The sequence below is a fragment of the Mastomys coucha genome, unplaced genomic scaffold (assembly GCF_008632895.1).
Source record: "Mastomys coucha isolate ucsf_1 unplaced genomic scaffold, UCSF_Mcou_1 pScaffold8, whole genome shotgun sequence".
In the NCBI taxonomy this organism is placed as follows: Eukaryota; Metazoa; Chordata; class Mammalia; order Rodentia; family Muridae; genus Mastomys; species Mastomys coucha.
This window is the reverse complement of record NW_022196914.1, coordinates 29101488-29112684: the sequence shown is the minus strand read 5'-3', so window position 1 is coordinate 29112684 and position 11197 is coordinate 29101488. Positions and strand designations below refer to the sequence as shown.

The 11197-nt window shown below is 39.6% G+C and overlaps 1 protein-coding gene across 6 annotated transcripts in view; it reads left to right on the top strand.

Annotated features, from left to right (window-relative positions):
• LOC116083957 (zinc finger protein 58-like) overlaps positions 1 to 9239 on the top strand; it is a 153646-nt gene extending 144407 nt beyond the window's left edge. Inside the window, exons 1-5 of one of the 6 annotated variants that reach the window (XM_031360786.1) lie at positions 521 to 595; positions 1202 to 1329; positions 1510 to 1636; positions 2079 to 2174; positions 7510 to 9239. In XM_031360786.1, the coding sequence (XP_031216646.1) occupies positions 1513 to 1636; positions 2079 to 2174; positions 7510 to 8861 (1572 nt within the window). In that variant the 5' untranslated portion in view covers positions 521 to 595; positions 1202 to 1329; positions 1510 to 1512 and the 3' untranslated portion in view covers positions 8862 to 9239. Of the gene's footprint in view, positions 1 to 520; positions 664 to 1201; positions 1368 to 1509; positions 1637 to 2078; positions 2175 to 7509 lie in introns of those variants that run through there. The other 5 variants (XM_031360785.1, XM_031360789.1, XM_031360787.1 and 2 more) reach the window with 5 other exon arrangements.
• The last annotated feature ends 1958 nt before the right edge of the window (positions 9240 to 11197 follow it).

The window sequence follows — 11197 nt, the reverse complement described above, 5'->3', positions numbered from 1 at the left end:
CTAAAACAGCATGTGTTCATGTATGTGTAATATTAGCAATGCCCTGGAGGAATTGTTTCCATATATTCGAAAAGTAGAAACACAAACCAAAGTATATAAGCTTGTTGGGGCAGAAACTAATCCAGCTTTGCATCCGCAGTCCTTTTGTCAGAATCCCCTGAGGAGCTAGGAGCACAGTCAGGCTGCCATCACCTTAAAAAGTGACTTTTCCTTCTCACCATCCTTAGTGTATTGCTTTGTTATTTTAACTAACAACTAAGTCAACATTTTTTTCCAGGAAGTAGTAATATTAAAATTACCACCAGAAATGAGTTGTAAGCCAAATGTTTCTGTTAAACGCTCGACTCAAATCCATACATCTCCGTTGTTGCTCTGGGGATGGAAATCAATCTCTTTACCCATAACTTTCAGCAGATAAGGATTCCTTCTTCACTCTCTACTGTGTGTTACCTTAATCAAAAACCTTGTACAGTAGAAGCCACCTAACTTGGGTTCCGCGATTTCTTTCGTACAGACTTCTGGGAGATGTAGTCCGCACTACTGTGACCACGGGGAGTCTTTCAGGAAATACCATTCTGACTTCAAGTTTGTACACGTAAGTCTTCCTCAAAGTTGGGCGGAAATCGTGTGTGGCTGTATACTTCTGTTGTCTGTGACAAGCAGGTTGGTCCTGGGAGCAGCTTAGGCTGGGGGTTTGTGAGGGGAGCAGAGCTTCTTCTCAGACGGAGCGGATCTGGGTTGGGTGAGAGGGCAGAAGAAGCTGTTGGTACTTGCTGTTCTGAAGGAGCTGGGACCAGTGAGGCTGCAGTTTTGGAGTGAGGGGATAGGGCGGTTGGGCTTGTGGCCTGAGTGAAGGATTTCTTAGGACACCGCGTGGAGCCCGAGTCAGCCTTGGTGTTCTGGTACACTGGAGCAGCTTAGTAGCGGGGCAGTAGATAATAATGCGAGGGCCAGAATTGCACACTAAGGGTGGTCAGCTGACTACCTGCTCCTGAGAGAGTGCAGGAGCTCACAGACCTGCATTGCTGGAAGCACAATTCCCTGGCTGCCTCACACTTCCCTGGCTGCCCCACTCTCACCTGGAGGCTGTGCGATTCCTCAGTGTCTTTAACAGTAAATGGGGTTTCTGGTCCCCGTGTACTCTGTAGCCAGCTTATAGCAATGGTGTTGAGGTCTGATTGTGTTCATTTTTCTCTGCCAGTTAAAGAAATAAGAGAGGAAAAATCCGGGGCACAACAGGTGGCTTGTTGGAAAATTCTGGGACACAGTCAACAGTTCTGTCTGAATACATGGATATTGAAAATCTTTGACTAGGGTTTAAGAAATACGGTGAGTGGACACACAGACTGGAACCTCTACAAGGCAGAGTGAGTAATTTTAAAAAGGAGAGAATGTACACTTGGCCCACAATGGTTCTGGTCAACATGACATTATCAGAGGTTTGCTGTGAGTTTTTTAATGGTTTTAATTCATTAAAGATGTGATATAATTAGCTGGTCTTTATTCCAGGAAATGCTATCCTTCTGGGATGTGGCCATTGATTTCTCTCCAGAAGAGTGGGAATGCCTGGAGCCTGCTCAGTGGGATCTGTACAGGGATGTGATGTTGGAGAATTACAGACACCTTGTGTTCCTGGGTGAGCATTGTATCTATAGAGAATTTGTGTCTCACCATCAACATATAGCTTCCCCACTTTGTACAATATGTCGTGGAAGTATTTCAATAATGAGTTTCTTATCCTTCATTTTAAGACAAATTAGAGAGGTTGCTGAACAGCTAAGAAACATTTCATTTTTTTTCCTCGAAGTGTTTGACATGTCTGCATTGGAAGCATGCCTCTTTCGCTCTTATGGAACTGTTAGAAATGCACCACCATCAGGCATGGGCCACACTTGTTAATGAAATTGTTTCTCAATTCAGTTTTAATGTTTCTCTCTATTGTACTACATGTGTCAGACACCATTTAAGGAACTGATTATCTGCAATTATTTATTGTATCATCTCTTTCCTTATAAACACTGTACTGAAAGAGAGTAAAAGAACACTTAAGCCATCTTGTCCTCTTTTCCTCTAAATAGGTCTTGCTGTCTCTAAGCCATTCCTGGTGACGTTTCTGGAGCAAACACAAGGGCCTTGGGATATGAAGAGACAAGCAGCAGCCACTATGCATGCAGGTGTGTAGGAATGCAGGGATTAGGGGACAGAGGTCAAGTCCAAAGATCCAACAAAAAGCCAGGCTTTCCCATGTGCCTTGAAATATGTATTATGAAAATCATTCTTTAGGTCTCCTCTTTATATCTCTCATATGTTTATGATTTTTTAAGTCGTTGTGGATTTGCCGGGCAGTGGTGGCTCATGCCTTTAATCCCAGCACTTGAGAGCCAGAGACACTGAATTTCTAAGTTCAAGGCCAGCCTAGTCTACAGAGTGGGTTCTAAGACAGCCAGGGCTACATAGAGAACCCCTGACTCGAAAAAAAAAGAAAAAGAAAAAAAGGAAAAAAAAAGTCTCTTAGGATTTATATTTTGCAAACAGTGACCTGTATATGTATTTACAAGGACTTCCAAGGTTTTATTTTTTTGTTGAGTCTCTATTGTAATATAACACTCAGAGAAATGCAATAGAGTACTCGTCAGATGAGGAGTAATTTATTTGATGGGGTTAAGGCAGAGGCGTGCCAGAAAGATCTCTGTATTGAAATGAGCATGACTTCGTTAATGAAATCAATGCCATACTCCCATGACACAGGGGCAGGCAGAAGCAGGGGGCTCAACAGTTTCAGTTCTGTTGATTAGAACAAATTGGGGTGGGGAGCAGCTGGGTAAAGTCAGAGTAACAGGAGTCACTTTGGACAGTTCATTTCTCACTGACCTTAGGTAAGGTCTGCCATATATTGTCTCACACTCTGCAGAAGACTGCTTAGAGAATCAGACTCAGCTCTCGGCTCAGGGATTAGCTTTGTTAAGAGGAGGAGAAATGAAAGCGAGGGACAGGGCACGGCCATTTGAACTAGCATGTAGTTACGATACCATTTGGGTGGCAGGTACTATGTTCCCGTCTACAGTTATCCTCAATTATCAGATCAAGAGACACTGAGTGCAGAGGAATTGCAGTGAGTGCTTCCATTTGAGACATTTAGACTGTGGGTGCTGAGTCTAAGTTCCTCTTCAGCATGAAAGGATCCATCCCCCTGTCTTGTGAGACATGAGGAGTAATTCACCTTCTCTGCACATAAGGATTAGGAGTTCCTGGTCTGGCTTACAGGCTGGAGGGGGACAAGCGCAGTAGATACTGGCAAATCCTATTCCCCATGCATCCTTATCCTATGATGAGGCTAGCATGCATGTACTCTGATACATCTGTGTCTCATTGGACAGTGTGCTAATAGTAAGGGTGTTCATCTACCCTGGATGTGTCCCACCATGCAAGCTTAGTGTAGTTTTAGCTGTCTTCACTCAAGCATTCAATTTCAATAACAAGTTTTTAAACTCCTCCTGATTTTGAATATTATTCCATATTGAGTAAACTGCAAGATGATTTCAAATGTCTGAGCTCCCTATTTGGCTAAACTTTGACATGTACAGAAGACTCTATAATGGAATGTAGGTATTACTCACTTAGTCCAATATTGTCTTTATACATGAATTACATTTGTATTTAGCATGAATACAAACACAATTTAGGCTTATTGATTATCACTCATCATTACCAAATATGGCTTAATTATATTTTCTGTGACGTTTTACAGTGAATTAGTGACTCTCATCAGATTAAAATTTTAATAAATGAAAGTAATTATCTCTATTAAAAATTTCAGCTCCTAAAATTACAATTGCTGGGACTGGAGAGAGGGCTGAGCAATTAAGATCACTGGCTTCTCTTTCTGAGGAAGAGTTCAGTTGCCAGCACCCATATTGCCGCTCACAACTCTTTGTAACTCCAATTGCGGGGATCTGACACCATCACACAGACACATGCAGACATACATGATGCAAGACACCAATACACATGAAATAAAGAATGTATGAATAAAACATGGCAGTTTCTAATGGAAAGCCTTTCACCCCTAAGTAAACTCTAACAGAAATCCTCCCTGGAGCAGCTGGGGACTTCCCTTTCCTCCTCTCTTCATGCCGCACCGTTACAGTGTAGGTCCATCCTCCAGATCATCCATGTTCCTTGTTCTATTTCATCAGGAAATAATACAGAAAAGACAATAGTATGGCTGGCCTTTTCAAGAGACGCATGTAAGAATAAAAGGTATACGAGTGATTATCATTTCCTGGCGTGACACAGTTTTTCATGTGCCCAAAGTTTAAGAAAGCTAGCAAAGACATCGTGACTACATAGACATCTTATGTCAGAAGTGTTTGCTAACATGAGTAGAGTTTTATAGCTTTAGGAACATAAATAAAGTTTGACCACTAAGAATATTTTCTTTAAATCTCCTCTCCATAATGCCTTTGTTACAGAGTCAGACTTTATGTGACCTAGCTTCATGATTTTGTGTTTTTGTCCCCATCTTTATTTATATTATTTGTATCTTAAATAATTTGGTCCCCTTATTAGAGATACAACTTCAAATTTGTATACTTTATATCTTCTTAAAATGGTTTCACTGACATACAAAGAAAATTTGTATGTCAGCATATAAATTTATAGAGGTCAATAGACTTGGAAGAGAGGTCACCTTTGTGAACAGCAAGGATGAGAAGGAGAGTATAGCAGGTCAGTCTGCAGCTGACTGAAGCGACAATTGAGACACCGCCCTCACTCAGGCCCATGCATCTGATTCTTTACATGTACGCCTCTGGGTTAAGCAATTTCAAATGAGACGTAAGAAGTTTAACAAGTAAACCTATCATTTGATGTCACAAAATTTCCCACAGGGTATGGGAGTTAGGCAATATTTCCATTTGGCCCTTAGCTAGTATATATAACAGGTTCCTCAGGTTGCTGAGGTCAGTCCTGCAACCCAGTTTTAGCTTTTTTGGTCTGCATACCGTACTCTCTAGAAAACCTTGAAAACCCATGCAATTCATGCCTCATTACACACAACTAGCTGAGAGGAATGACTGGATACCCAGGTGAGGCTTCAGTGACCTTGCCTGTAGCCTCCGTTCTTGAAGGAATGCTAACATTTAATAAGCCCAGCTGTGACTGTGTTTAGCAGGCACAGCTAGATGTATAAAGATAGTAGTTGTTCAGCTTAGTAGATACTGTGTTCTATCAGAGAAATAAAAGGTTCCATGGAAACTACACAGTGAGGGCAATGTGATGAATGAATACATCCTGTGCACATGCATCATGCCTTGACTGTTCCAGGAAAACCTAGTAGAAAACCCAAGATGGTCTTTATATTGTGTATAGCATGTAGACTCACCATAATCTGTCAGAATTAAATATGATTTTGGAGTTATGATTAAGAGACTTGAGCATTGTGTCTCTTCTATCCTTTGTAAGGATGTGCATTCGATTAGTTGTTCTTATTCTGCACAGCTTTCTACCATGAGGTAACTAATAGCAGCCTCTACTGGAAACAGTTCACCTCTTATCTGTTCTCAAGAGCGTGGTGTCTTTCCCCGGCCTGTCCTGTTGTTGTCAGCCTACTTGTGACAGAATCAGGGAGCCAGCCTGACCCAGAACAGAGGCTGTGGGACAAATGTGAGTCAGTTATCCCTTAGCTTGAAGTGGGTGGGGCTCATCCTATGTCTGCAACCAGATTTTCAGGGAGCTAAAAACCAGACGAAAATAACTTCTTGGAGGATGAGAGGGACTAGGTTGCATTTTGATGTCAGCAAATATATTGGACATTCCAGTACCCTCTGGCTCTCACTTAATTGATTTTAAAAGCTGAATCCACAATAGCATCATATCAGACACAGGTCAGTAGTTTGAAATTTCAAAAGTTTTCATTCTGGGTTTTTTTTTTTTTCTTGGTTGTTTTGAGACAGGGTTTCTCTGTATAGGCCTGGCTGTCCTGGAACTCACTCTGTAGACCAGGCTGGCCTCGAACTCAGAAATCCGCCTGCCTCTGCCTCCCAAGTGCTGGGATTAAAGGTGTGCGCCGCCACCACCTGGCCAAAAGTTTTCATTCTGTCCCTTCAAATAATTGAAATAGTGGATCTTCCAAAGCTTCAGGTTTGGAGGCTGCATGACAACATTTTCTCAGCAGTATTGCTTAGCTTGAGTGAATTGTTCGATGAAACTCAGGCCAAATAGAGTCACACTGTGCAGTAACAGTCTTTGCACTGTTTGCACACAACTGAAAGTTTTCATACTTTTCTGTAGACCTAGGTATGAAATCATTCTAAGAAATTAACGTCACACTTAAGTGTATCTCAAATCACTTACACTCATGCTAGTGAAACTCATCCCAAGAGTTCTTTCTGATGGATGAAAATACTCTAAAATGTTTTCATATCACATATTCAATAATAAGAATTTAAAATGAATGCCTTTTGTGGATACATAATTCAAAGATTAAAATATAGTACTAAGCGTGTGTGTTTAAAACCTCATCAATAAGCTTTCAGAATTTTGTGGATTCAAGACTTTTTTCCTTTGTCTTTTGATCTTCTGCATCATTGTTTCTAAGTGTGCGTTGCCTATCATCAGTTGGATGCTCACCCTATGTATTTCTATGGATGGATAAAATACATTGACAGAACATTTAAAGAGAGTATAAGATAAAAATATCTATAAGTTCTGCTTTTGTGAATTTTCCGTTCATGGGTAAATGTGGCTCTTCCATTTTCATGCCCTGTTCATTGTCTCTCTCTACTCAGTGCTCAATGGTTATTTAATCTTGTAAATTAATTAGTCTTAGAAATAGATAAATTTATTGCCAGGACTGTTAGCCCACTGCATTAATCCCAGGACTGGAGAGGTGGTAGCAGGGGATCTCTTGAGTTCAAGGCCAGCCTCATATACGTAGCAATTTCCAGGACACTCAGGGCTACAAAGAAACCCTGTCTGAAAAAAAACAAGTCCAACCAAACAATATAATCCTTAGGCTATATGATTTAGTCTTGATGTGGACAGTCTACTTGGTATGCAAAATATCTTTGTACCTTCTAAAATAATTCTTTATACTTAGGATAAAATCTTAATGTTCATCCAATCTCACACAATCACAATGAACTTTTTTTTTCAGGCTTGGCTAGTTTATAATTTTACAGATGTGTGGCCTTATAATAACTATATTGCTTGACAGGCTTATTTCTGATAGTAAAATGCCCTTACAACTTACTTAGGTATTTAACTTTGAATAATATGCCATTATTTCTATGGTCTGTTTGATTTTGCTCTTACTCCAGTATAAAATACACGTTGTTTCTACCTACTCGTTGTGAATTTTGCTCAGTGTCTACAGGCATTTTAACATACTATGGATTTTTATTCATGGCAAAATATATATGAGTTAATGTCTTCATTTTTAAAGATAAGCCATATAAGTATAAAGAATATTGCTTAACTTTTGTTCATATCTCATCTTTGGCTCAACAGAACTAATGCCCAGTGATCCTAACAATTACAGCAAGCCCACGAATTGTAAATCACTCCTTATTAAAGAACAAAGCATAACTATAGGGGAGAAACCCTACAAGTGTGGAGAATGTGGTAAGGCCCTTGGTTCTTATAAAACACTTTCTATACACCAGAGACTTCATACTGGAGACAAACCCTACAAGTGTGAAGAGTGTCATAAGGCCTTTAGTACTCGCTCATCACTTTTTATACACATGAAAAATCATACTGATGAAAAAACCTACAAGTGTGAAGAATGTGGCAAATCATTTTACTATCCTTCAATGCTGAAGCAACATCAGAGAATTCATTCTGAAGAAAAACCCTACAAGTGTGAAGAATGTGGAAAATCCTTTTGCTTTCCCTCATTCCTTAAGCAACATCAAAGAATTCATTGTAGAAAAAATGGCCAGCAGCATAAAGAATGTGTCAAAAGATTTTCCTCTCCTCTACTCCTTCTGGAACATGGGAAACCCTACAAGTGTGGAGAATGTTATAAAGCCTTTCGTTGTCATTCATCCCTTATGATACACCAGACAGTTCATACTGGAGAGAAACCTTACAAGTGTATAGTGTGTGGGAAATGTTTTTCCTCACCTTCCTCCCTTAAAAGACATGAAATATTTCACTCTGAAGACAACCCCTACAAGTGTGAAGAGTGTGGCAGATGTTTTTCCTCATCTTCTTGCCTTAGAAGACATCAAACACTTCACTCTGAAGACAACCCCTACAAGTGTGAACATTGTGGCAGATGTTTCTCCTCATCTTCATACCTTAGACGACATCAAATATTCCATTCTGAAGACAATCCCTATAAGTGTGAAGAATGTGGCAAAAGGTTTTCATGGTCTATAAGTCTTCAGGAACATCAAACAATTCATACTGGAGAGAAACCATACAAGTGTGAAAATTGTCACAAAGTCTTTCGTTATCGCTCATCCCTGAGGAAACATAAGACAGTTCATATTAGAGAGAAATCCTACAACTGTGAAAAGGGTCCTAAGTGTTTTTCCTCATCCTCATACCTTGTACAACATCAAGCAATTCACTCTGAAGACAATTCACACCCGAATGTGGGATATGGCAATGCCATTGCTAATGTTAATGGACTTACTGAAAACATGACAGTTCATACTGGAGAGAAATCTCTCAAAGGTCTTATGTTGCAGGATTTTCCCAGTCCAGTTCCATTAGGGCAGCAGGAGGCCCCTGATTGGACAGGGAAAAAGGAGGCAGAGCTAAAAGTTGCAGAGACAGAGATTATCTCAGGGGAGAAGGAGGAAGGCCTGCATGGAGGCAGACATGACCTGCTTGGCTTTAACCAGTTATAAGTAGTATAAGCTATAGAGTTAGAATAATTGGGATAAAGCTTTTATCGTTATCAATTGGTTCTGAAATTAATGTATTGGCATCTTGTATACTGGTAACTTATTGATACATAAATCTGATTGGTTAATTACAAGCTTCTAGAGTCTTGTTCCTGCTGGGTAAATGGATGTTGTTATGGCTGACCACAGGGTGGAGGTGGGGGACTTGCTGGAGATTGGCCAGTGTCAGGAGTGTTTGCCTGACCCTTGCCAGAGAGTTGGCAGGCAGAGAGCAACTCAAGCTCAGAGAGTTGGTGGTTTCTTTTTTAGTATTTATTGAAACAGTCTTAAAAAGTTTATACTTCTTCAGCCCTTAAAAAACATTAAATAATTCATACTGAATGAAACTCTGTGACTGTGTGGAGTGAGGTAAAACTGTTCCTAATCCTTCAAACCTTATCCAACTCAAATCAATCCTAAGGGTAGACTATTAAGTGAAGTAGCTTGGAATGTCAACACCAACCTCTTACTTCCACCAGCACAAATGTTGAGAATGTGATTTGAAATTTGTAGAGATCTCTTTGCTATAACCTCCCAACTAGTATGTTCTGTAGTGTGCTTGGATACTGCACAGATTAATGCATTTCTTTCTTCTATACCTATAGATATAAAACAAAACTGTTACCCTCTGGGCCTTCTATGTATATGAAAATGCTTAATGATGTTAGCCGTACACTGTGCCTTATGCATTGAAATCTGTTATTAGCAAACAAAACAAAAACTAAAACAAAACAAAACAAAACAGTTACTATTTCATAAGGTGGGTCTGCAATCTGGGCCATGGTATAGTTACTGTTGTTTTTCTCAGTGAGTTACCCAGCTCCTCCAATAGTGTTTCTCCTGGGCATGTAAAAAGCTCCATAGACTCACATGTCTCACCTTTTATAAAATGGTCTGCATTGGTTCTAACCTAGGCTGAGTGGGCATTAGTGCTTCTCTCACCAGGACAATCTAACAGAACACATTGAAGTCATATTCAGTTTATTTAGTTACAGAATGAAGAATCTTTATTTCCTTTCATTTCCGAACAATGCTTCTCATATTATTCCAACTTTCATGTCATAGAAACTTGACAGCAAATTGAAATATGGACCCAAGCCACATGCACTCACTCAGTAAAAGGGATGCATTTGATTGGTGGCTATGTGATGTCAGTTGTGAAACCTAGGTCCAGGTCTTACTTTAAAGGTCATCTCAAACCTGAGTTTACTTATTTGGGTAAACAGTTATAGCATGGACAAATAAAACCTAAAAGTTTTCAATTAATAATTTTTAAGTGACTAAATGTCTCTTCTGTACCTAAAATTGTAGTTTTAGTCATGCTAAGTACAAGTGAAATTTATGTATGGAAACAAGATAGGATGGAGAGACCAATTTATGTCTCTCAATATTTATTCTTCTGTATATGCTATTGAAGTACATCTTAAAACACATACCTCAGCCAGGTGGTGGAGGTGCATGCCTTTAATCCCAGCACTTGGGAAGCAGAGGCAGACAGATTTCTGAGTTCGAGGTCTGCCTTGTCTACAGAGTGTGTTAAGGACAGCCAGGGCTACACAGAGAAACCCTGTCTTGAAAAACCAAACCAAACAATACAAGAGAAAACAAAACAAAACAAAAAAACATACCTCAATACAAATTTAAAATCAACGTAGTGTTTTTAATGTAACATATAATTTCAAATTAACTGTAATTATATTTTTAAAAATCTTGATCTGAGAAATCGAGTACTGGAGCTAAAGTTAAATCTACAAGATCCTTAGATATCATAGATTTAGATTTAGACTTTTAGAACTCTATCCTCTCTTCCTTCCCAATTAAGAGCCTTTCTGGGTGGAAGGCCAAGTTTGCTCACCTATAGTATTAAATGGCTTAATAATAAGGAATGTTTGTAACTCTCACATGGGTTATTTCATCTACCAGTTCTGGAGTAAAGATAAAATTCTTATTCTATAAACAGTGGCTGCTCATTTATCCCATCAGGTGGTACCAACTTAGAAGCTTCCTGTCTACCGGCTAGCTTTCATAGTGGAGGCACAATCTAGGTATGCTACCAAGGGAGTAATGTGATAAACACTCTTACCCAGTCATGAACCCAGAGAGTAGAATAAATGGCCGGGAAAATTGAACAATAGTGCCCTTGAAAGTTATGGGAGTGACCAATTATGTTCTGGTTGAATTTAAAGCTCATTCCATGGACAATAACTAATAACTGCTTATGTTAATCAGATGACAAACCTGTGTGGGTCTAGATGCTATGCTCTAGGGAGAACCTACTCCTGTTATTCTTATGTGTCCAG